The sequence below is a fragment of the Marmota flaviventris genome, chromosome 12 (genome assembly GCF_047511675.1).
Source record: "Marmota flaviventris isolate mMarFla1 chromosome 12, mMarFla1.hap1, whole genome shotgun sequence".
Classification (NCBI taxonomy): Eukaryota; Metazoa; Chordata; class Mammalia; order Rodentia; family Sciuridae; genus Marmota; species Marmota flaviventris.
In genome coordinates, this window is record NC_092509.1 from 98,285,097 (window position 1) to 98,312,594 (window position 27,498).

At 38.8% G+C, this 27,498-nt stretch overlaps 1 protein-coding gene across 3 annotated transcripts in view; it reads right to left on the bottom strand.

The window, feature by feature from the left end:
- Window positions 1-27,498, bottom strand: part of Fam20b (FAM20B glycosaminoglycan xylosylkinase) — a 50,332-nt gene continuing 22,834 nt past the window's right edge. For all 3 annotated transcript variants that reach the window (XM_027934949.2, XM_027934951.3, XM_071600276.1), the window contains 4 exons: window positions 13,278-13,449; window positions 8,781-8,972; window positions 5,913-5,972; window positions 1-3,911 (listed from right to left, as the gene is read on the bottom strand). In XM_027934949.2, coding sequence (XP_027790750.1) covers window positions 3,680-3,911; window positions 5,913-5,972; window positions 8,781-8,972; window positions 13,278-13,449 — 656 coding nt within the window. In that variant the 3' untranslated portion in view covers window positions 1-3,679. The remainder of the gene's footprint in view (window positions 3,912-5,912; window positions 5,973-8,780; window positions 8,973-13,277; window positions 13,450-27,498) is intronic.

Below are 27,498 nucleotides of genomic sequence, written 5' to 3' on the forward strand. Positions count from 1 at the left end.
TTTATTAAAATCTTTTATTTTCAGCATCAAAACCCATAGAACACATTAGTTGTATTGTGTGGTGTCTTACCAAGTACATCCTCTATTTGTGCAACAGCTCTGAGAGGAAATCCTTGGCAGATCAAACATGAGGGTAGTGATTCTTACACCTCCTTTTAAGCGAATAAATTAGCTTCAGAGTAATATTTTGTTTCCCCCAATGTTCTGTTTCTGAAGAGCACAGTACAGTACCCAAACCCTATTCTCGCCCAGAATGAAGGAGTGGAAGGAAGAAAAGCTGCCCCAGCCCTCACCTCCCAACCCCAAGCAAGCTTCCGGGGGACAGGTGTCCCCACCTGGCTTACCAGGCCTGCCTGGCAGGTGTGTGCAGAACGGATGATCTATGTGTTACTGAAGGTCCACGCACAGAGACTGAGAAGAAAACATTTTATAAACTTCAAGTCCTTCGGCAATGTAAGCCAGAGTTTTCCTGTGTCAAAATAAATACATTTTCCTTGCTAGAATTATGTGACTATCAAATACAAACAACTTCACCCATGTTTCCTGAAGCTCAAGATCATAGGACGGCTTGCACAAGACAACTCACCAAGGGAGGCGTTACCATCCCCAAAGGGTGATCAGTTACTTGGCAAAGAGAATAGATACGGGGAAGACTGGGAAGGGAGGCTGGGGGAATACAGTGCATGGGAAGGAAAGGCCAAAGTGCTTTTTTCTTTTTTAAAGAAAAGACGGATTTCTGTGGAAGAAAATGCTGCCTTCAAGTGACATTAAAAAATTGGCTTGTACAGGATTTGACTTTCCCCAAAATAATATGCAAAAAAATGTGCTCTACTTCCTCCATTTTCTTCTTACATTTCATCTGACATATTAACCCTGAATGCCAATAGGGAGAAATGCCTTAAACTATATTCAACAATATTAATTTTTTTTGCACAGAGAATTATTTATACCTTTCCTGCCAAATCACAATTCAGTCTTATATCATTAAAGAACAGTTTAAAAATGAAAACTATATGCCCAAATTTCTACAAATTTTGGAAAACACATTTTTAAGAAGTGGGAGGAGAGGAGGAGAGCAAAAATGACAATCAGTTCTGATTTTCCTATTTTTATAGTATTAAATATATCTGCATCTATCTAGATGTTCAGTGGGCATACCTAACTTAGAGCTGACAAAAACCCTCCAATGGTTTGACTGCAATAGCTCCAGATTCTAATAACAAATCCAAAGGAGGCCAGTGTTACAAAACTTTTAAAAAGATTTTTTTTAAACAGAACATAGTATTTGTGTTTTAGGGCTATAAGCTTATGGTGAGTTTTCTCTAAGATTGACCTAAACACACTTTTCCAGCTTAATCCAATTCTAACTTAGAACATAAATTTATGTTCTCAGCATGTCAGCTCAGTTCTAATTCTGACCACTATGGCTCTGAACACATTTTAAGAACATGAGTTTGAAAAGAATGAAATGGTATAATTTCTACAAATGCTCTGAAGAAAACATGTTTTGTTTTTTTTTTTTTTTTGCACAGTACTGGGTACAGTGGCACCCTTCCACTCAACTACATTCTCTGCTGTTTTTATTTTGATACAGGGTCTCCCTAAGTTGCTGAGGCTGGCCTTGAACTTATGATCCTCCTGCCTCAGTCTTGTGAGTAGCTAGGAATACAGGCATGTGTCAGATAGAACATTTGCCAAAAAAGCTTTCCCTCCTGTTTTTGCCCTTAGCAGAATCTTCTGCCTTTGATGTTATGAATAAATTTCCTGTTCTGAGAACAATTCTTATTCATCTCATTGTTGTACACCAAAGGCAGCATATATTTGAAAAGAACACTAATCCATAATTTAGTTCCATGAACACTCCTGAGCAGAGTACAGCAGAGCATACTGGTGTCCGTTCTATTGGCTCTTAGAAGTTTGAGGTTAAGCATCAACCAAGGTGGACTGTGAAGTTCCTGGGCTCACACAGCAAGTGGTCTTACAACTGGGATTAATACTTCTTTGTCAACACTATTTCAGCGTTGTTTGCTAACATCTGTCCTCTTAAATCAATACCCTTTTAAAAACTTGGTCTATTCTTATAACCACCTCAAGATGTATATAAAAAGTATAAAAGTTTCCTAATTCCATGTCATTTTAAAGTACTTACAAGTACCCAGTTATCTTTCAGTGTGAGAAAATGGGCATAAATTTGAAAGCTGTTTTTGGTCACCCAAAATTGGTCTCCAATGGCTGTCATGAAATGTGTTCGACCACTCTGTTTAAATATTAGTGTATGCTTGGCAGCGGTACAAAACTTCAACAGCATCTGGTCAAGATGCAGCAGGGCACTGGTCTCTGAATGCACAGAAGCGTGAGTGTCCCAGGCCTGCCCAGCTCTGCTCGATTAATTTTCTATAGTTGTGGACACTCCAGAATCTGCATTTCAACAGTCTGAATTGAGAGTGCCAAGAGGAGATTATATACCATGGGTTAAAAAATCCAAATGAGACTAAGCAATGAAATCAGGATTTGATATAAACCAAAATCTTCAGGCTCCTTCTGTCAACCTCCTTAATTTCAAGGCTCAGAAGGCTTACAGTTTTTTGATTCCAGTCTTTTGTGTGGCCCAAGTCACAGCTCTGTCCAGCCACCACCAGGGTGTACACTGTCCTCTGCAGAAGAGCTGCCTTTTCTCACGAAAACATCAATTTCAATGACCAAATGTCTTAAAGGCAATGGTGGAAATTCATTTCAAGAAAGAAGTGAAGATGACAGAGATCACAGGCAGCCTAACTTATTCAAGGTATTATTTCAGTTAGCTTTGTTAATTTGGAAAGGATCTGCCAGCTGCTTTAGGCAAAAGAGGAAAATAAAATTCTCCATAAAGAGTCATGTTTGAGTTGTAAAATAATTTTCTCTAGAGACCTTTTTTTTTTTTTGGTTAATTTGGACACAATTGTGGGAATGCAGATTTTACCTAGGTAAAAGTCATATTTGCTTTTACACACCTAAGAACTTAAATACAGGGAAACCTGTCATCTTCCAGATTCTGGTTCTACCAGGTGTCTCTCTACTTCCCTCCATTAAGATCATCAAAACCATACTACCCAATTGCTCAAAAACCTGAACTTCTTTCCAATTTTGCCCTTCCCTTCAATCTTATCTTAAAAACATATCCCCTCCAACAGAGAATGCTATTTTGGCTCAATAGACAAAGTTTTATTTGCCGCCACTCCGTAGGAGGCAGTAAGCTTTCAAATTAGACTAGTCTTGGTAAAAAAGACACAAGAGATCTTAAAGTATTTCCACAAAATTCACAGGTGTGGAGAAAGGACTACAAGGTTCTCCTCAAAACACACACTCTGGAAGCAATCCCAGCATTCACTTATCCAAATGTCACACCTGTTTGTCCTTTGGTATGGGAACACAGACTGACCAATGCTGATGACCACTGCTAGAAATGGGCAACTGCCGAGGACGCTGGAAGGTGTTTCTGCAGGAACATCCCAAGCTCTGACACTTGTGGTCTTTGCTTTTGCTTCCACTACAGAAAAAAACAAAGACACCCAAGGCCACCCTGTCCTCCACCACCAGAACTTGCTGCTGGCACTTCCAAAGCCATCTCATACCATTTGGAATTGATTGTGCTGTTTCTCTATCTTTGTAAAAATAAGTTTCACTTATTTTCTGTTGACAGTTACAAGTGGGACAGAGGCATCCTGTCTTCTACCAGCACAGTGTCCATCCCAAACTGGTCAGTGCACTGCTTCACGGTGGCCAGGACATTCAGGAGCCGCTGGTCCACAGCGTCCAGGTGAGGATCAGAGAGCACAGGGGAGATGGGATCATGGGCCATGGCAGATTTTAAGGCAGACTTTAGCACTCCATTCTTTAGGTAGTTCAGTCTGTTCCAGGTGGAAACCCTAATGCTGGAAGAAAAAGTTTTAGAACCAATTATATAAAAACCTCTCACTGTCAAATGGAGTTATCTTGCTTGGCAGCAAAAGTAAAAGAAAAAAATTATGTATAATATTTTAACTAAAACAACAAAAAAGAAATCACTTCTGTTTTGGAATTACCTCTATGTTAGCAGTAAGCCACATTACATGTTGGCTTTTTACACGTGTTTACTGCAGTGCTATTTGTAACAGGAAAATGTGAACCAATCTGAATGTCCAACAATTGGGAAATAGTTTAATTATTGCTCAACCATTCTAAGAAATACTAGGCAGCTTTGAAAATTTAATAGCATGGAAAAATGTTCATATGCTGGGTGGGGAGAAAAAGTTACTCCAAGTCTGTGGGGAGCAAAAATGTGTGTGTTATGAGAATTATTAGACTATATGCTTAGAAGCGTATAGTGTTACAGTGTTAAGAAAATTATCTTTAAATGTTCATTGATCTTTTTAATTTCCTTCTTTTAATTTTAAAAGTTTCACAATAATATAAATAGAAAAAGAATTATTTTAAGGATACCTACTTTCCTTAATTATCTCACCAACTACTATGATTTTTTTTTTTTAGTTTTTTTTTTTTTTTTTTAGTTGTTGACAGACTTGTATTTATTTTTATGTGGTGCTGAGGATTGAACCCAGTGCCTCACACATGCTAGACAAGCACTCCACCTGTGCCCACAACCCCAGCCCAACTTCTATGGTTTCAATGTTTATTCCTTCTGAAACTCATGCTGAAAGCTGAACTGTCACTGTTAAAGTATTAGGAGTTGAGACCTTTTAAGAGGTGATGAGGCTGTGAGGGCAGAGCTTTCTTATGCTGCTATGAAAGGTGGCCCTCTCTTCTCATTGCCTTTCTGCCTTCACCATATGAAGACACAGCAAGAAGGCCCTTAATAGATGCCAGTGCTCTGACACTGGACTTCTCAGCTTCCAGAACTGTGAGCCAATACATTTCTGTTTATTATAAATTACCCAATCTGTGATATTCTGTTAATAGAAGCATACAACAGAGTAAGCCACCAATTAAAGAAGACCTTTTTTTTTAATTTATTTTTTAGTTTTAGGTGGACACAATATCTTTATTTGTTTTTATGTGGTGCTGAGACTCGAACCCAGCGCCTCACACATGCCAGGTGAGCGCGCTACTTGAGCCACATCCCCAGCCCAAGGAAGATCTTTTTTAAAAAAATAGAATTTTTTCTCTCCAAAATCACCAATACCCTATTCCCCAACGTAAGTATATGAACAGCTTCAAACTGGAAAATGGCTCCCAGGGGCTCAGAAAGTACTGACTTGGGGCAGATATAAAAATGGCATTAGCAGTAATTCAGAGTTAGGAAAGGAGAGCTGATGCTGGAAAAACTTCCAACCTTTTATTCTTTCCCCAGCTCATCTTAACAAATGGAGAGACAACCCACCCACAGTACAGTGCAGGCCTTCCATTATTTTTATTTTTTAGTTGTAGTCGAAAGCAATACCTTTATTTTATTTATTTATTTTTATGTGGTGCTGAGAATTGAACCCAGGGCCTCGTGCGTGCTAGGCAAGCGCTCTACCACTGAACCACAACCCCAACCCCAAAGAGGATCTTTTATTTATCTCAGAAGGAAAGTTCTTACCACCCTGTGTGTGAAGTGGAATTCACTAGGTAGGCAGTAGGCAAGAGGCAGCCTGCTCTGCAACTAATTAGAAAAGTAAGAAAATCGATCTCTGCACTAAGCACAGAGGGACTGTCAAGCTCAGATGCTGGCCAGTTTACTTACTCAGAATTATGCCACAAATGCCCAGAGCATAAGAGCTTCCCATCCGCCATTCCCTGACCCTCATCTCAGGATCTTCTAAGGGTTCTGGACTGAAAAAGTATGAAAATCACTGCTCAGGGAGCAGGAAGTTTTAAGGCCAAGAAAACAGATCCACGGTTCTGACAGCCTGGAAGGGAAGGCACCGCAGGCACCGTGTGCTAGTGTAACTTACATGCAGCACTGATAGAGAGGGGCAAGGATGCTTCTCTCATCCAGCGAGGGGTTCCCAAAGCTGAAAATTAAAGAAAACTGAGTGAATGAGGCAGAAATACCAGTTCTCTTCTTAGGTTCAAAGCATCAGCAAATTTTATAAGAAACTCAAATGTGACTCTAGATAATTTCATGCTCCAGCAACTCAAATCACTTAAATTCAAAAGAAGTAGGGTGTGACCAATTAGACAAGGATCCGTAACAGCCTGTACCAAAGTAGGAAACAACAAATAAACTCATTTACAAGGATACTTTTTCCTGCCAACACACTGCAAGGTGCTGGATCATAACCATGGTAACAGAGCATGGAGGTCACAGACCAAAGGGAGGATGTGAAAATCCCTAAACTTGCAAAGCTTTTAAAGGGTGGTGAGAGACATAAAGGCTGCTCATATTAGGTTCCCTCAAACAGGCAGATGACGATTTGTCCTACTCCAAAATCAACAATACCCTGATCCCCGCAAGTAAGTATATGGACAGCTTCAAACTGGAAAATGGCTCCCAGAGGCTCAGAAAGTACTGACTCGGGGCAGATATAAAAATGGTATTAGCAGTAATTCAGAGTTAGGAAAGGAGAACTGATGCTGGAAAAACTGGCAACCTTTTACTGTTTCCCCAGCTCACCTTAACAAATGGAGAGACAACCCATCCACAGTACAGTGCAGGCCTTCCAATAACAAAAGGAATAGCGGCTACAAAGGTAAAATGTTTTGTCTTCTAAACTCAGGGATACCTAACGCCCAATGCAAGAGGGGGTCCTTTATGATTAATGGGAATCTCATGAATGGATCCGTACCCTCATACAAAAGGTCTGGGGAGCTTATTCACCTCTTCTACCCATGAGGACACACAGAAGGCACCAGCTATGAGGACCGGCTCATACCAGACACCAAATCTGGGGCACTTTGTTCTTGGACTTCCCAACCTCCAGAACAGTGAACAATACATTTCTGCTACTTATAAATTAAGAGATATAAGGTATTTTGTTATAGCAGCTCAAATGAACTAAGGAATTACTCTGATATATATCAAGCACATGTATTGTAATACGTATGATCTTTTGGAGGGCTACTGGGGGTTGAACCAAGGGGTGCTTAACCACTAAGCATAAGATTTTTTAACAAAATGTTCATTTTTAAAAAATATTTTTTTAGTTGTACATTTGGACATAATACCTTTTTTTATTTTTATGTAGTGCTGAGGATTGAATCCAGTGCCTTCCACATGAGGCAAGTGCTCTACCACTGAGCTACAACCCCAGCCCCAAAATGATCATTTTCACAAGTAAGAACAAAGATTTTTCAGGAATATAGACAGCCCTGGTCACTACTTGCTTTGCTGTGATAGGTTTACAGGGTAAGGCAGTGTTTGCTGGCCTTTCACTTGGGTAGCTGTCACCATTTTCAAGGAGCATGAGGTACCTGTTGTTCAACATAATAGATAGTGTCATTTGCAAGTTCTGGCCAAGCACTCTGCCGAGCAGCCACGTCTCAATTTATTCCTAGCATCCAGTGTTAACAGCATGGCCCACTCTGGACAATTCTGGGGCTCCAAGGAAGTTTTCTATTTACTACTTATTAAATGTAACTAAAAGTATGGTACTGAGCCAGCCACCATGGAAAATACATCCAGTGTACAAAATGAAAATACAATATGCTCTCCAAAGAGCTTAGGCCTAAAAAATAAAAATAAGGACATTCTATTTATTCAAAATGAATAAATTTGTTTTATTCAAGACAAAAGTCATCTGTCTTTACATATCATCGCCATGCAATTACTCTTCCCCTCGTAACAGCAAAAGCCTGGACCTAGCTAGCCACAAAAATAGCAAAATATCCTATCAAATAAATTTTTAAATTGCACAAACCTTGGGATAGAATTTAATAGTAAATACATTTCACTTTCTAGTAGAACTGCATTTCTCAGATTTGATGTTCTATAAACATCATAACCAAGAAAGAATGATGTAGGCAATGACAAATGAATAACCATGACTTCCAGTTGTCTGTGAAGTGGACCACAATTTCCATTTTTTAAAGTCCTGAGGGTGTAGGGAAGGACAGTGTCTATCAATTGTCTTCTGGATATTTTCCAGGACACCAGCTATAGTTGGATCTGAAATGTTCCCCCAAAACTCACTGGTTGAAGGCTTGGTTTAGCTGGTGGTCCTCCTGGGAGGTGATAGAAACTTCAGGAGGTAGGGCCCAGTTGAAGGAAGTAGGTCACTGGAGATGTTCCCAGTGCTTGTCCGGCTGTCCCTCCCTCCCTCCCTCCCAGATACCGTAAGGTTAGCAGCTACCCTCCACCACATGTTCCCCATGATGTTCTGCCCCTCCACAGGTTCTGAAGGAATGAAGACCATGGAATGATACCATGAGCCAAAATAATCCTATCTCTTTTAAATTATCTCCAGTATTTTTTCAGAGCAATAAAAAGCTGACTAGGTGGCCTGCAAGGGTGCACATGCTAAAGGAATGCCAACTGGCCTGTGGCACTGTTGGAGAGTCAGGAAAGCATTAGGAGGTAGGGCTTAATGGAAGGAACTGAGGTCAACATTGGGACCCCAGCCTCTTTCTGTTTCTTTGTTTCCTAGCTGTCACAAGCACCTTCTTTCCAACATGTGTTCCCACCACAATGCTCTACCTCATCATAGGCTCAAAAGCAACAGAGCCAGCAAACCTTTCTGAAACCATGAGCCAAAATAGATTTTTCCTCCTCTGAAGTTGATTTATCTCAGGTGCCTGTCACAGTGATGGAAAGCTAACACAATATGCTTGAAAATATCCTTTTATGCATGGAAATGAACAAAAGATAGTCCTGCTGGCCTTACCTTTTGGCATTATCAAGAAGGATGAGCATACTAGCGCCTTCATCATCCTGAAAGCTCTCATAGTGATGGCGGTCAGCATTGCCAATCAGGTAATCAAAGACAGAGGTGTCAATGATGTCCAAGAGGCGTGGGCCTGAGTCATATGGGGATGTTTTCTTCACAGCATCACAGTAGCTCTCATCATACTCCCACCTGATGGCAAGCAGCATCACAAGAATTACTGAGTGCCAACAATGTATCTGGCTGTTATGATCTTAAATGTCCCCCAAAGGCCATGTATTGAAAGCTTGGTTACCAGTCTGTGGCACTATCAGGAGGCAGAGCCTGGTGGAAGGAAGCCAGGGCATCAGGAGTGTGCCCTTAAAGGAGATGTCGAGGCTCTAGCTCCTTTTACTCTTTTGCTTCCCAGCTACCATGAGGTGAGCAGTTTTCCTCTACAACTTACTCCCCATCATGATGTTATACCTCCCCACAGTTCCAAAAGCAATAGAGCCAACCAACCATGCTCTCTGAAACTGCGATCATGGCATGCAATCATGGCTCTGAAACTGTTAAGTCAGAATAAATTTCTCCTCTTTCCAAGTTATCATCTTAGGTATTTTGTCACAATGATTGAAAACTAACACGGAGAGCTGGTACCAAGAAGTAGGGTCGCTGCTGTGACTACACCTTATGATATGGTTTAGAAACCTTTGGAATTGGTTTGCAAGAGGAGTTTAGAAAACGTGTGAAGAAGCAGGCTAGAGAAAGTTTGGAATGCTGAAAGCAGGGATTAATGGGAGATTCTGGTAGAAACTCACAAGACAGACAAAAGGAAAGTAAAGGTTTCAGAGGGAAACGAGGACTGTGTTGGGAATTGGACTAGAAGCCACTTGTGTTAAAATTTTGGTAAAAACTTTGTCTACATTTTGTTCATTCTCTAAGACTTTGTGTGAAGCTGGGTTCAAAGTGACAGACTAGTTTATCTGGCAAAGGAAACTTCAAGGCAGCACAGCATTTAGAGAGCAATATGGGCATTACAGGCTGCTTTTAGCCAATTTTACTGTGAGAACTGGTAGCCAAAAGCAGATAAAAGATTTCTTAATTTTGCAGTTTGTCCAGAAAAGTGTGAAAAGTGCAGGCCAAAGAGGGTATAGATGCTGAAGACATCAGTGCCATTAAAAAGAAGCCAAGTACTTTGAACCTGAAGAATATAAAAGATGGAATCAGCCAGACCCCAATAATCACAGGTTCAAAAGGATGAAAAAGTATAAACCTTTCATTTGAGAAGAGACCACTGGGGCTGGGGCTCCCTGTTCACACAGGGCCTAAGGAATTGTTTCCCTAACATTCTGTGTTCAGCCATCAAAGCACTTAGAGGCCACTGCAACTACAGATCAAGTGGGTCTGGCTACTGCTCAAGGCAGTGGCAGACCATGGTGTCATATAAGTGATTCTGATTTTGCAGGCATGCAGAATCTAAGAGTTGGGGGGTTACAGTCAAATTTCAAAGGACAGCCTGAGAGGGGAATACATAAAGGTATGAGAGTGAAACTGAAGCTTCAATGGAGACCCCAGGAAATTAGAGATGCCAGGAATAAGCAAGAGAATGGTGGGACTAAGACCCAGGTACTTCATGCCGTCTCTTCCACTACCACCAAGCCATGTTGGAGAAGCCCAAGGAGGGAGTGAAGATGGAGAATGACACATGAACCTGAAAGTGGTGGGGGAGGGTGGCTCAGTGGCACAGTTCAAGACCAAGATGAGCAAGCTGATGAAGGCCTGTGAAAAGACCTGTCAATAAGTCTGGTTACATTCAGGTTTGATAAGCAAGCAATGAATGACACTTCAGCTTAGCCGGAGATGGAAGATACAGATGCCTTTGAGATGTTCTAGCAGCAGATGGGAGGCATGGCCTTCAGAAGGACCACCCTCACACCATGCCATTGTCCTTGCCTTTGCTACTGAACGGTGAATGGATAGCCATGCTTATCACAAAGGAGTCTATAGAAGCCATGGAGAGTCACCAAAATGATCTTCCTCTCTGTTTCACTTTAAGTGCAGCACAAAACTGTATCTGCAGTGATGAACCTAGAGTTTAAATTGGGCCAGATTGTTTTGTTTAGGTAAAATAAATTATGAGGTTTGGGATCTGCTCTTGTTTTCATTTGGTTTAATTCCCTGCCCCCAAAACATTTTTTCCTTGAAACTTGTGGCCAAATGTTGGCTCTCAGTCTATAGCAGGCTCTCACCCTTGAGGCACTTGTCTTAAATTATGTGGAATGTTCATGTTCACACAATGGCATATCTGTATGACAATGTGGGGGGCAGAATTCCACGATTTGTTGTAGGTACAGGTTATTAAAATGCCAGAATTGCAAGCTTTGTCAAGCACATGGTAAAGCTGAAGAGACAATACTGGAATGCTTCTGAAAAGAAAAAAAAAAAAAAAATACCAAGTCCTTCTGTAATATGGCCCAATTGCTTACTCTTTCTCTGCTCTGGAGTGTATGCCCTGAAGCCTGAGGCCCAGGATTCTACCACTCAACTTAGTGGCCGGTATGGATATTTGGGGAAAGATCAGCACAACAGAAAGAAGCTTTTGCCCTTTTCAAAACATATAAGAAAATAATTTCCATGTTTCTCATGGTAATTATATTGAAGCCTCAAATTTCTTCTAGTATTTACTTCTGTTGAATAATTATGATCTATATAAAAAGACTAAGAGTTGCTGAACTGCCATGATGTTGTGTAATAGTTACTTCAAAGCGTGCCTGCAAAAGAAAGCAACGGGAAAGGTGACTTAGTGTTCTTATAGACTTGTGTTCTGCTTTCTGAATAGGTACTAAAATATGTATTAGTATGGTGATTCCAGTTCTTTTTTAACTTTATTTTATGGTGCTAGGGATCAAACCCAGGGCCTCATACATGCTAGGCAAGTGCTGTGCCACTGAGCCACATTCTCAGCCCAAGATTATTTTTGTTTATTTGTAGTGCTGGGGATTGAACTCGGGTCTCATGCATGGCACATGCTGTGCCACTGAGCTACACCCTCAGCTCCTGGTGATTCTAGTTCTATGAGATATTTGGGGGTCTACAGCAATTAAAATGTTTATATTTCTGCTTATTGTACTTCTATAAGGATCCATTGCTGCTTGATGGCCATTTTCTACCTTTTATAGTCACCTGACAATGACACATTATCTCACTTGCTTAAAATCTTAAAGAAAATGTTCTAGTTTGCTTTGTTTTGTTGTACTGGCTGCGGGGGAGGGGGGATGGATGTTTGTTGGCTCCATTATGTTTATTCACAGTCTGTACATTATTTGTTGTACTTTACTACAGTAAACAGCAAAACAGTTTGGCAAAAAAATGAGGTGGGGAGGGCAAAGATACCAGGAATAGGGAATGCCTGCTGAAGCTGAAGGCAATGATCATGCTTTGAAGAGAGGCCAGGTGGGCTATGCGGCAAAGCAGTAAGGGTGGGGCTGCCCAAGCCTATTGAAGCTAGATCATGTATGCCCCAGATGCCAGACATGGAGCTAAACAATTTAATGTTTGTGCTGCTGGGAGTTTGGTCATGCTTTGTTCTGATTCCTTCTTGCTATTTTTTCTATTTCTCTCTTTTAGAATGGGAATGTTTACTCTGTGCCACTGATCTTGGAAGTGTATTACTTGTTTTTTTTAAGCTAAGAATTTGCCTTGAGTCTCAGAGAGACTTTGGACTTGGGCTTTTCAGCAATGCTAAAATAGTTAAGACTTCAGGGATTCCTGGAAATGGACTGAATGCACTTTTCACCGTGAGATGGACACAGCCTTTCAGGGCCAGGAGCAGAATGTTATAGTTTGGATCTCAAATGTTCCCCAAAGGCCATGTGTTGAAGGTTTGGTTGCCAACATGTAGAGCTACTGGGAGGTGGTATAACCTGTAGGGGGTGGGGCCGAGAAGTTAAGCCACTGGAAGAGCCATTGGGACCCCAGCCTCCCTGCCCCCTTTGCTTCTGGGCTTCCTTGAGGTGAGTGTCCTCCCCTGCCATCTACTTTTTTTTTTTTAATATTTATTTTTCAGTTTTTGGTGGATACAACATCTTTGTTTATATGTGGTTCTGAGGATCGAACCCGGGCCACACGCATGCCAGGCGAGCGCGCTACAGCTTGAGCCACATCCCCAGCCCCCTGCCATCTACTTTTAATATGAGGTACTGTGCCACCACAGGCCCAAAGCAATGTGGCCAAGTAACCATGAATAATTACGATCTATATAAAAAGTAACAGAAATATTTAAAATAAGGGCCAAAATACACCTTTCCTTCTTTTAAATGTTGATTTATCTCAGGTTTTTGTCATAAGGACACAAGCTATTATTGAAACACTGGCATTGCCTTCTGCCCTTAACCTGACAGTTCTTATTTTTTTTTTTTTAAACTCTTGGACAGAATGAATGACTGGCTCCTATGCAGGATTGGCACCTGACGAGGCACAGGGGAGAATTAAGCTGTGGCTCAGAGAAGCATTTACCTGGCCAATTTGCCTTCTCGGTAAGTCCTGCCCCAGGGGTGTCGGTGTTTCTGCAGAGGCCACACATCTGGAAGCCAAAGCGTGACAGATCCCTCCATTGTGTCTCCATCTGCACAAGCTGGCTCTGTTTCTCGGCAGTAATAGCACTTCCCATAGAAACAAGTATTGTTTCCTAAAGGACAGAAAGGAGTCAAATACACTTAAGGAAAAAACAAAAGATTCTAAATTCTTCCCTAAATAATGGGGAAAAAATCAGCTAAGAGGACACAGACAGCAAAGATCCTGAACTTAATATATTTTACACATTTATTTTTTTGAATAGATAAGAAAAGCATATGGTATAAAACTTTACAAGGTCCAGAAGGATTTATACTAAAAGGTAAACTGCCATCTGGTGTAGCAGCACACACCTGTCTGTAATCCTAGCAACTTGAGAGACCGAGGCAGGAGGATAACAAGTTTCAGGCCAGCCTCAGCAACTTGGTGACATCCTGTCTCCAAATAAAAATATAAGTAGGACTGGGGAAGAACTCGGGATATAGCTCAGTGGTAAAGCATCCCTGGGTTCAATCCCTAGTACCAAACAAACCAAGCTTCTCCCTCAACCCGCTCCTCTCCCTTTCATCCTGCTCCTTTTACCTAGTTTCACTCCCAAGAGTCAAATACCACCTTATTATTTTCCTGAACTAATTAAAAAAATTTTGTTCTTCGTACCATACATACATGGAGTATAACTTCCCATTCTTTAGTTGTACACGATGTACAGTTAAACTGGTAGTGTATTCATATATGAACACAGGAAAGTTATGTCTGATTCATTCTACTGTCTTTCCCATTCCCATCTCCCCTCCCTTCCCTTTATCCCCGCTTTGTCTAATCCAATCAACTTATATTCTTCCCTCCAGCCCCTTTATAGTGTGTAAGCATCTGCACATCTGAGAGAACATTCAGCCTTTGGTTTTTTGGGGATTGGCTTATTTAACTTAACATGATAGTCTACAGTTCCAGCCATTCACTGGCAAATGCCATAATTTCATTCTTCTTTGTGGTAATATTCCATCGTATATATGGAATTTTCTTTATCCAATCATCCGTTGAAGGGCACCTAGGCTGGCTCCATAGCTTAGCATTGCGAATTGAGCTCTATGAACATTGATGTGGCCATATCACTATAGTATGCTGCTTTTAAGTCCTTTAAGTATATGTTAAGGAGTAGGATAAATAGGTCAAATGGTGGTTCCATTCCAAGTTTTCTGAGTAATCTCCATATTGCTTTCCAGAGTGGTTGCACCAATTTGCAGTCTCACTAGTAATGTATGAATATACCTTTTCCCCCACATCCTCCCCAACATTTATTGTTGCTTATATTCTTGAGAATTTCCATTCTGACTGGAGATAAAATCTTTGTGTAGTTTTAATTTGCATTTCTCTAATTGCTAGTGATGTTGAACAGTTTTTCATGTATTTGTTGGTCATTCATATTTCTGATGTGAAGTGTCTATTCAGTTCCTTTAACCATTTATTGACTGGGCTATTGGTTTTTTTTGAGTTCTTTATATATCCTGAAGATTAATTCTCTGAGGTGCAGGTGGCAAAGATTTTCTCCCATTCTGTAGGCTCCCTCTTTCTATACTTGTGTTTCTTTTGCTATGAAGAAGCTTTTTAGTTTGATAAAAATCATATACTTAAAGGACTTAAAAACCCATTTATTGATTCTTGACTTTACTTTTTGCACTTTAGGAATCTTATAGAGGAATTCAGTTCCTAAGCCAACATGATGGCGATTTGGGCCTACCTCTTCTTCTCCTAGATGCAGGGTCTCTGGTTTAATTCCTAGGTCCTTGATCAACTTTAGAGTTTTGTGCAGGGTGAGCGATAAGGGTGTAGTATCATTTATTACACAGGGATTTCCAGTTTTCCCAGCATCATTTGTTGAAGAGGCTATCTTCTCCAGTATGTTCATGGCGCCTTTGTCTAGTATGAGATAACTGTATTTATGTGGATTTGTCTGTCTTCTATTCTGTACCATTGGTCTTCATGTCTGTTTTGGTGCCAATACCATGCCATTTTTGTTACTATAGCTCTGTAGTATAATTTAAGGTCTGGGCTGGGGATGTGGCTCAAGCGGTAGCGCGCTCGTCTGGCATGCGTGCAGCCCGGGTTCCATCCTCAGCACCACATACCAACAAAGATGTTGTGTCTGCCAATAACTAAAAAAATAAATATTAAAAAAAAATAATAATTTAAGGTCTAATATTGTGATGCCTCCTGCTTCACTTTTTTTGCTGAGGATTGCTTTGGCTATTATGGGCCTCTTATTTTTCCAAATAAACTTTATGATTGCCTTTTCTATTTCTATGAAGAATGTTATCAGAACCTTAATAGGAAGTGCATTGAATCTATACAGTGCTTTTGGAAGTATGGCCATATTGACAATATTAATTCTGCCTATCCAAGAACATAGGAGATCTTTCCATCTTCTAAGGTCTTCTTCAATTTCTTTCTTTAGTGTTCTGTAGTTTGTAGAGGTCTTTCACCTCTTTTGTTAGACTGAATCCCAAATATTTTATTTTCTTTGAGGGTATTGTGAATGGGATAGCTTTCCTAATTTCTCTTTCAGCTGATTCATCATCGATGTATAGAAACACAATGATTTATGGATGTTATTTTCATATCTGAACTAATTTTGATTACAGAAAATGTTTTCCTCTGTAGCAGGACTGAAGTTGTGGCCAGTGTGCCCAGGGAAGGGAGAGAGGGAACATGCTTAGTTTGGTAACATGGGTTGAGGGTAGGTAGTTGAGGAAACAAGTAAACAGACCAAGGACAACTGGAACCAGGTTTCTCATAGAGGGAGAAGGAAGTTAAATACACAGAAAAGGAGATGGTCAGAATAAACTCCATCATGAATTAGAATTGAACCTACGGGTTTCAATTGACGTTTTCCTTTTTAATATTTATTTCTCTAGTTGTAGTTGGACACAATATCTTTTATTTTATTTATTTTTATGTGGTCTGAGGATCGATCCCAGGGCCTCACATGTGCTTAACAAGCACTCTACCACTGAGCTACAACCCCAGCCCTTAATGGTCTTAACACATACATAGAAACATAAAAAGTCATGTATGTATGTGTATATATCTGTGTGTGTACATGCATACATACATTTCCTATGTCTATACTTCAAAAGAACCCCAAAATAATGATACTAGGTAGTAATGAGCACAACCATATATTGGTTTCTAAAGACCATTCTACATTAGCTGTCTCCAAGGTAGGAGCAAGGAACAACATGCCAGTTGTAAGGAAATGCTCAGAGAATGATGAACTATTCCAAAAGCACACAAGAGCTAGTTTGTAGGGGCTCCCTCTGGCCAAATAAAAATAAAAATAAAATACTAATAAATCATAACTGGGTAAATTAAATCTGTAAATTCATAGTGACATGACTAAAGAAACGTGTGTGTATGGGTGGGGAGGGGAGTGTTGCAAAGGTCTACCCTACAATAGAATGACAATAGAGAAGCAAGACAGAAAATTGCCATTTGGCAACTATCATAATAATTCAGACAAAAATTGTCAATAAATGCTAAAACTGGTGGGTGAACATTTGATAAGGCATGGGATATTTACATAATTCTAAGGTATTTCCCTATAAACGTACTCATTAGTAAATACAAAATAATTATTAACTTTATACTGGAGAAACCCTGCACTTCAAAACCCATCATCTTGAACAAGTGATAAAAGTTGTTATCACCAGAAATGGGACTTATCAAAAAATCTGTATCATGTACCTTAGCACACATATCATCTCTCTGGTATTTTGCCAAAATTTTTAAATCATGAGTAAATATTAGATAAACCCAGATTGAGACACTTTAAGTTCATAAAATCTTAGGAGAATAAATAATTGTTAAAGACTGATGGAGTTGGGCTGGGGCTGTAGCTCAGTGATTGAGTGCTTGCCTAGCACATGTGAGGCCCTGAGTTCAATCCTCAGCACCATATAAAAATAAATTAAAATAAAGGTATTTAAAAAAAAGAGAGAAAAATTGATGGAGGCTAAAAAGAAGTAATTGACCATAACATGTGATGCCAGAATGAATTCTGGATTTATACAGAACATTCCAGAAACAACTGGCAAAATCTGAATAGAGTTCATGGATTATATGGTGATATTGTGTCATTGTTAATCTCTTGATTTTGATGGCTGAAGTGGTTATGTTGGAGAGTGTCCTGGTAGAAGGGAATTAAGTTTTAAAGGAAGCATCCAATGGAGTAATGGGCACTCATGTCTGCAACCTATTCTCAAATGGTTCAGAAATGTTAAATGAGGGATCTGAGTGACTATTTCTACTACTTTTATATAAGCCTAAAATTCTTTCAAAATAAAGTTTAAAGTTAATATTTCCTTTGCCCACCCTCAATTCCATGAAAAATAGCCATCAAATATACCAACCTTCTATACCTCAAAAGCCTCATCTATTCTTTTTTTTTTTAAATAATGAGACCAACCCTTTTGAAAGAGTTATTTATATATAAAATTTTAGTCGTTGATGGACCTTTATTTTATTCTTTTATTTATACATGGTGCTGAGAATTGAACCCAGTGCCTTACACATGCTAGGAAATTGTCCTACCACTGAGCCACACCCCAGTTCTCACCTATTCTTTTAATAACAATATTATGTGGGTGTATCCTTTAGGAGACAAACAACATTCACAGTTATTTGTATTTCTAACTTCCAGCAGAGTACATAGAAAACAGAAATGAATCAACTAAGTATCCACCTGCAAAGCTGATTATATCGCTTTCCTTCACCTTAAAAACCTTTTCAGATAAAGAAGATCTGATCTGTTTAAAAAGTATCACATTTAGAATGTTTAAAAATTATAAAAATAACATAAATTTGGGCTGGGGTTGTAGCACAGTGGTGGAGCGCTTGCCTAGCATGTATGAGGCACTGTGTTAGATCCTAAGCACCACATAAAAATAAATAAAATAAAGATCCATCAACAATTTTAAAAAATTGGTTTTTAAAAAACATAAATTTATAAATATAATTGAATCAGGAATATCAGTAAATCTTTCAGAGTGTAACCATACATGAAAATTTTAAAGACCATAGGAAAAATAACTGCTAGAAAGCTCTTTTTTTCCTCCCTTCCTTTATTTCTTGGTTGTACAGAATACCTTTGTTTATTTATTTTTATGTGATACTGAGGATTGAACTCAGGGCCTCGCACGTGCTAGGTGAGCACTCTACCGCTGAGTCACAAACCCAGCCCCTCTTTTTTTTTAATATTTTTAAATTATAAATGGGCACAATATTTTTATTTTGCTTATTTATTTTTATGTGGTGCTGAGGATTGAACCCAGTGCCTCACATGTGCGAGGCAAGCGCTCTACCACTGAGCCACAACCCTAGCCCATAGAAAGCTCTTAAAATAACAGAAAACTGGAATAACATGTAAGCCCATTAATAGACTAGTTAAATAGAAATTATGGTAGATCCATAAAATGGAACACTTTAGTTGGTGAAACAACAGAAGAATTAGGAAGCTTTTGACATGTAATATGAAAAGATTGTTAAGATATTAAGTAAGAAGAATAAGATAAAGAACTACTAATGTGTCATGTTGTATAAAAATGAGTTAATCATAAATATATTCATATTTTATACAAAAAACATACAAATTACTAATGGAGGTCACCATTGGGAGAAAGGAAAAAGAACTGAATGTATGCAAGGAAAACTTGCACTGTAGTCCTTTTTTTTTTTTTTTTTTGATTTTTTTAGTTGTACACGGACATAATACCTTTGTTTTTATTTATTTTTATGTGGTGCTGAGGATCGAACCCAGTGCCTCACACATGCTTGGCAAGCACTCTACCACTGAGCCACATAATCCCAGCCCTGTAATCTTTTTAATACTTGAGGCTCAGTGGTAGAATGCTCGCCTAGCATGTGCAAGGCCCCGGGTTCAATCCTCAGCACCACATAAAAATAAGTAAATAAAACAAAGGTATTGTGTCCAACTACAACTAAAATATAAATAATTTTAAAAAAGAATCATAACTTGGAGTGTGGCATGTTTAAGAGTTTCTAGGTCAGGTTTCTGGAGTTAAAAATATCAACTTCTTCTTCTTCTTCTTTTTTGGTGCTGGGATCAACCTAGGGTCTCATGCTAGGCAAATGCTCTATCACTGAGCAACACCCCCAGTCCATAAAATAAAAACTAGTTTAGTCAGGAAACTGAAAGACTCTGGGCATATAATTTCATTTCTCTACACATCCTCTGTAAAATGGAGATAACAGTTCCTCCACTGTCAGATTATGAAGGCTAACGAAATAATCCACAGCAGAATGCAGCATAAGCCTGACACTGTCAGAGACTAATCAATGCCAGCTATTTATTATTTCCTGATGGTAGAAATGTGGTTCTACCTACCTTTTGTGACTTCATGAGCCTGAGGTTCCAAGACTTTAAACTACTTCCTGGACATGCTAAACTTTTGAAACTGATTTTCTTATCACTTCAATTTCCATGCTTTCTTTGGGTCAACTATCCACTTTGATAATGAAAACTACACTTCAACCCAGACGTCAACATGTACTCCTGGACGTCCCGGCATGAAAACAAAATACCCCAAATTAAATGCACTCTTTTCCTCTGCTCTACCTCCTTAAGTTGGCTTCTTTCAGTTATGAATTATGTAATTAACAGCTTCGTTATTCACTAGAAGTCATTCTTAATTTTGTCTTTTGCTCAACTACCTTTCCTGGCCAAAATGTTCATCAAATTCTTTCCATTCCAATTCTTATCTCAAATCTTTCCATCATGTCCTTACTGTATATGAATTTACCCCAACAGTCCCAAGTGCATTCTGCACTCCCATGCTTATTACAGCACTATTCACAATAGCCATGACAATCAACCCAGGTACCTACAGATGGATGAACAGATAAAAGAAAATTTATCTGTTCATGAAGTCACAAAAGGTAGGTAGAACCACATTTCTACCATCAGGAAATAATACCATTTAGCCATAAAAAAGAATGAAATTTTCTGTCATTTGTGGCAGCATGAACAGAACTGGAGGACATTTGGGAAGGAAAAATTATGAAGACAATAAAAAGACCAATGGTTACCAAGAAATGAGTGGTGGGGAAGCATAAGGATTTTTAGAACAGTGAAAATATTGCATGATACTAAATGATAGACACATGCAATTATATATTTGTACAAACTCACAGAATGTACAAAACTAAGACTGAACCCTAATATAAACTATGAACTCTGGGTGACTAACATGTGCCAATCAACTTTAACAATTATACTACTTTGATGTGGGATGTTGATAATGAGGGAACCTCTGATGTGGGGGACAGGGGATGTTTAAGAAACTTCTTTGTTTTTTAATAATTATTTTTTAGTTGCAGTTGGATACAATACTTTATCTTTTTTTTGTGTGTGTGGTGCTGAGGATCAAACCCAGGGCCTCGCACGCACTAGGCGAGCACTCTGCCGCTGAGCCATAGCCCCAGCCCTGTTTAAGAAACTTCTATCTTCCAGTTTCACTGTGAACCTAAAACTGCTCTTTAAAAAATAAAGTCTTGAAAAATACGACAAGAAGATTGTGCGAAGGTGAGCCTGTTGTTAAAAACTATACCCCCAGTCTAGTCCTTCTACCTGCCCCATGCTGGAGGGTATCTAGAAGATCATCACTCCCCAAATGCACCCATCAATCCTGCATTATCATCATGTGTGTGTGTCCTTGTTTCCACTATTCTATCCCATTACTTTACCCAATGCCCTCTCTTCCTTGATGCTTAGGAAACTCATACTGACTCTTCAACACTTGGGTCAAGTGTTAAGAACTTCCTCTATAAGCTTTTTTCTGGCATCTCACCTCCCCATACTTCATACAATATAAAGTTAATCTTCTATGAGTCTCTGAGGAGTGACACCTTGGCTTTTTCTCGTCCCCCTCTCTATCCTAAACCCACAGGATTCAAGTTTGTCTAGCACAAAACTGAACAACCAAAGGTAATTAGAAAACATCTGAAACAAGTCAGTGACACCACATGCTTTTGGCTTATCTGTAGAAAAGCATAGCCTGTGCCTTATAAATTTAAACTCTGAATGTTGATTCTCACAAGTCTTTAAAACATTCAGTTTTACCTCATTTTATACATAAATCCATTCATTCTAGCAAAAAGCAAGGTGAAGGCCACAGACGCTGCTGCCCTGCCCAGAGGCCTCTTCTCCGGGCACAGCCTCAGTTACCTCAGATGCGAATTCCAACACTACCTTCACGGTAGCTGCCGCTGAACCAGAGATCTCCTGTCAACCACTGACTGCACCACTATGGCCATTGCTGCTGCCTCTGATTCCACAGCTGCCAACCTGAGATCACCTGAAGGTCTTCTTCCTGGGTGCTGCTGCCACAGAAGAAACCACTACCCTGGATGCAACTGAAGCTGAACACTGCTGACCCCAGAGATCGCCTGGTGACACTGCCCCCACAGCTGTAGTTGCAGCTGCCGCTGCAGCCACCACTACTGCTGACCCGCTGCCTGCTGCCAACAACCATGGCCACTACCACTGCTACCACAGCCTAGAGGACTGCTTTTGGGGAGACTCCAGGTTTGGTTGCACGTGGCTGCACCCATTTTGGGACACCAGCCAGGGCCTGGGGCCTGGGTGCCAGCAGGTTTACCACCACAAGAGCTTCTGTCTGGGGACTGCAGCTGGGAACTTCAGGTCCAATGTGGGGGTGCCTGCGGGTTTGGAGGAGCCTGGGGTCTTCCTGCTGAGAGTGCTGGTGGCCCTTGTCTTGGTGCTGCACCTCAGGGGTGCTCTTTTGCATGAATGTATCCTCTGGTGGTCTCTCTGCAAGTAGGAACAGCATTGAGATCTTGGGAATGCAGTGTGGCTGATCCTGAGGTATCTGAAGCCCAGATCGGTGGGACAGAAACTGGGTTTGTGAGAGCTGATCTGGGTTTGGTGATCCCAAGAGATGTCAGAGACAGGGCTGAAAAACTGTTGAACACTGACACAGTTGTACTTTCCAGCAAAATTTATTTTATTTTTTGATTTACTAATTTCTCTATCATATTTGGAACAGGATGTTTTTTATGCATCAGTGTGTGAAGGACAATGATATATGAATGGTGTTTTGTATTTTTGTTGTATTCTTATATCTTTAATTTTTTCTCTTTGTTCATATTCTTCCTCTCTCTTGTCTATTTTCTTGGATTTTTTCCCCCAACTTTTCTCCAGCAGCCAATCTCTGTCAGCTCCTCTTCCACTCTTACTGTGAATTTTTACTTCTAGCTTCTCTCTTCCTCCCTTATGAATATTGCATACTACACTACCTCTGTTCTCTCATCCACCATTTGAATTGTAAATCAAATCATTTTAACAAATATTCTGTTTGTACTATAGATAGTTACTGAACTCATCATTTTGGTTCAATGCAAGAAAGCAGTAGACACCTTAGTGGGAGTTATTAGGTTTAATGCTATATACTGCTGATATTGGTCTTACCAGTAAAGGCAAAATGCTGGAAACCTTCAGGGAGACTGTAGGTCTGCAGGGTAGAATTTATCTTGCCTTACATCCTTACTTTCAGATGGGAACACACACTAACAACATGAAAAAATAAGGGAATAAAGCACCCCAAACAAATCAACATGCTTCAATAACAGAAGCCACTAATAACACGATAGAAGAAATATCCAAGAAGGAGTTCAGATTGTATACAGTTAAATTGATATGTGAAGTAAAGGATAGTATAAGGAGCAAAAATCAAAGAAAAAATACAGAAAGTGAAAGACCATTTAACAAAGAGTTGGAGCAGAGATACAAACCAAAGGAATGCACAATCTTTTCAATGATATAATAGCAGAAAACTTCCCAAATCTAAACGAATGGAATGGAAAATCAAATACAAGAGGTTTACAGGACCCCAAATGTACAAAATTACAGCAGACCACACGAAGACACATTATAATGAGAATGACTAACACAGAGAATAAAGATAAAATCTTAAAGGCTGTGAAATTAAAAAAAAAATCAAATTACATATAGGGAAAACCAATTTGGAACTCAACTGGTTTCTCAGCCCAGACCCTCAAAGCTAGAAGGTTCTAGAATAATATATTTCAAGCTCTTTAAGAAAATGAATGCCAATCAAGAATTTTATATCCAGCAAAATTAAGTTTTAGATTTGAAGATGAAATTAAAACATTCCATGATAAAAAAAAATTAAAAGAATTCACAACTAGAAAACGTACACTACAGAGCATTCTCAACAAAATATTCCATGAGGGTGAAGTGAAAAAAAAAAAAGTGAAAACCAAAAGGAGGATCTACACTAAAGTGAAATTCAATCAAATGAGAAACTAAGACAAATCAAAAACTAGAAATAAATCAAAATGACAGGGAATACAAATCATATCCCAGTAATAATCTTAACTGTTAATGGCCTAAACTCATCAATCAAAAGACACAGACTGGCAGATTGGATTAAAAAGCAAGCCAACAAGATGCTGTCTTCAAGAGACTCACCTCATGGGAAAGACATCTACAGACTGAAGGTGAAAGGATAGGAAAAACTTATCACTCATAAGGATTGCATAAACAAGCAGGGGTTTCCATTCTCATTTCAGATAAAGTACACTTCAAACCAAAGTTTATCAGAAGAGACAAAGAAAGACATTTCGTACTTCTTAAGGGAAGTATATATAAGCAGGACATAACAATTATAAGTATTTATGCCTCAAACAATGGAGCATCTATGTACATCAAACAAACCCTTCTCAATTTCAAGAGTCAAAAAGACCACAATACAATAATACTGGGTGACATTAACACACCTCTCTCACTACTGAACAGATCTTCCAAACAAAAACTAAATAAACTATAGAACTAAATAATACAATCAATAATTTAGACTTATTAGACAGAATATTTCATCCATCAATGAGCAAATATACTTTCTTCTCAGCAGCACATGGCTCCTTCTTATGCCACAAAGCAACTCTTAGTAAATACAAAAAAAACCCCCCAAAAACCCAGAGATAATACCCTGAATTCTATCAGACCACAAAGGAATGAAATTAGAAATAAACAATAAAATAAAAAATACAAGTGACTGTAACAAATGGAGACTAAATAATACACAATTGAATGATGAATGGATAGTAGAAGAAGTCAAAGATAAAATAAAAAAAATTCTTAGAGGTAAATGAGAACACTGATAGAACATATCAAAACCTCTGGGATACTATGAAGGCAGTACTAAGAAAAAAGTTTACTGCATTGAGTGCATTCATTAAAAGAATAAAAAGTCAACAAATAAATGACCTAACACTACATCTCAAAGCCCTAAACAAAGAAGAACAAATCAACACCAAAAGCAGTAGAAGATGGGAAATAATTAAAATCAGAGTTGAAATTAATAAAATTGAAACAAAAGAAACAACTGAAAAAACTGACAAAACAAAAAGTTGGTTCTTCAAAAAATAAATAAAATAGATAAACCCCTGGCCATGCTAACAAAGAGAAAAAGAGAGAAAACTCAAATTACTAAATACAAGATGAAGAAGGAAATATCACAATGGACACGTCTGAAATACAGAATATAATTAGAAACTATTTTGAAAATTTATGTTCTAATAAAATAGAAAATATCGAAGACATCAACAAATTTCTAGAGACATATGACCTACCCAAACTGAATGAGGAGGTCATACATGATTTAAATAGATCAATTTCAAGTAATGAAATACAAAACACCATCAAAAGCCAACCAACCAAGAAAAGCCCAGGACCAGATGGAGTCACAGCTGAGTTCTACAAGACTTTCAAAGAAGAATTAACACCAATACTCTTCAAAGTGTTCCATGAGATAGAGAAAGAGGGAACCCTTCCAAACTCATTCTATGAGGCTAATATCATCCTGTCACCAAAACTAGACAAAGACACATCAAGGAAAGAAAACTTCAGACTAATATCCCTGATGAACACAGGTGCAAAATTTCTCGATAAAATTCTGGCAAATCGCATACAAAAACATTAAAAAGACAGTGCACCATGACCAAGTGGGATTCATCCCAGGCATGCAAGGTTGGTTCAACATAAGGAAATCAATAAACATAATTTATCATATTAACAGACTTAAAAGCACGAATCATATGATCATCTCAATAGATGCAGAAAAACCATTTGACAAAATACAGCACACCTTCATTTTCAAAACATTAGAAAAACTAGGGATAGTAGGAATATACCTCAACATTGTAAAAGCTATATATGCTAAATCCAAGGCCAATATCATTCTAAATGGAAAAAAATTGAAGGCATTTCTGCTAAAAACTGGAATAAGATGATGTCCTCTTTCACCACTTCTATTCAACATCATCTCTGAAATGCTAGTTAGAGCAATTAGACAAAAGAAAGAAATTAAAGGGATACAAATAAGTAAAGAAGAACTCAAACTATCACTATTTGCCGATGACATGATTCTATATCTAGAAGAATCTAAAAAATTCCACCAGAAAACTTCTAGAACTAATAAATGAATTCAGCAAAGAGGCAGGATATAAAATCAACACCCATAAATCAAACATATTCCTGTACATCAGCAAAGAGTCCACTGAAACAGAAATTAGGAAAACTACTCCATTCACAAAAGCCTCAAAAAAAACCCTGGGACTCAATCTAACAAAAGAGGTGAAAGACCACTATAATGAAAACTACATGACACTAAAGAAAGAAATTAAAGAAAACCTCAGAAGATGGAAAGATCTCCCATGTTCCTGGATAGGCAGAATTAATACTGTCAAAATGGCCATACAACCAAAAGCGTTATACAGATTTAATGTAATTCCTCTTAAAATCCCAATGACATTCTTCATAAAAATAGCAAAAGCAATCATGAAATTTATTTGGAAAAATAAGAGATCCAGAATAACTAAAGCAATCCTTAGCAAGAAAAGTAAAGCAGGAGACCATCACGATACCAACCAATCACAATAGCAGACCTTAAACTATACTACAGAGCTACAGTAATAAAAACAGCATGGTATTGGTATGTAGACTTGTAGACCAATGGCACAGAATAGAGGACACAGAGACAAACCCACATAAATACAGATATGAGATACTATACAAAGGTGCCAAAAACATTCACTGGATAAAAGATAGACGATTAGGGTTAGGTGCTAGTAAAACTGGAAATCCACACATAACAAAATGAAATTAAACCTTCATCTGTCACCCTGCACAAAAATCAACTCAAAGTAGATCAAAGACTTAGGCACTAGAACAGAGACGCTATGCCTAACAGAAGGAAAAACAGGCCCAAATCTTCACCACATTGGCCTAGGATCTGACTTCCTTAACAACACTCCTAAAGCGCAAGAAGTAAAATCAAGAATTAAAAAGTGGGATGAACTTGACTTAAAAAGTTTCTTCTCAGCAAACAATAAAGTGAGGAGAGAGCCTACTGATTGGGAGAGAATCTTTACCACGTGTACTTCGATGAACTCAAAAATCTTACCACCAAAAAAAATAAAAATAAAAAATAAACCCAATCAATAAATGGGCTAAGGGCTGAGCAGACACTTCATAGAAGAAGAAATACAACTGATTAACAAATATATGAAAAAGTGTTTAACATCTCTAGCAATTAGAGAAATGCAAATCAAAAATACTCTTAAGATTTCCTCTCACTCCTGTCAGAATGGCAATCATCAAGAATACAGGCAACAATAAATGTTGGCGAGGATGTGGGGAAAAAGGTACACTCTTACATTGCTGGTGGGACTGCAAATTGGTGCAACCACTATGGAAAGCAGTATGGAGATTCCTCAGAAAACTTGGAATGGAACTACCATTTGACCCAGCTATCCCACTCCTTGGTTTATATCCAAAGGACTTAAAATCAGCATACTATAGTGACAAGACCAGGTAATATCCCACTCCTTGGTTTATACCCAAAGGACTTACAATCAGCATACTATATTGAGAAGCTCAATTCACAATAGTTAGACTATGGAACCAACCTAGGTGTAGATGAATGGATAAAGAAAAGGTGGTATATATACTCAACGGACTATTACTCAGCTTTAAAGAAGAGTGAAATTATGGTATTTTCCAGTAAATGGTTGGAGCTGGAGAATATCATGCTAAGTGAAACAAGCA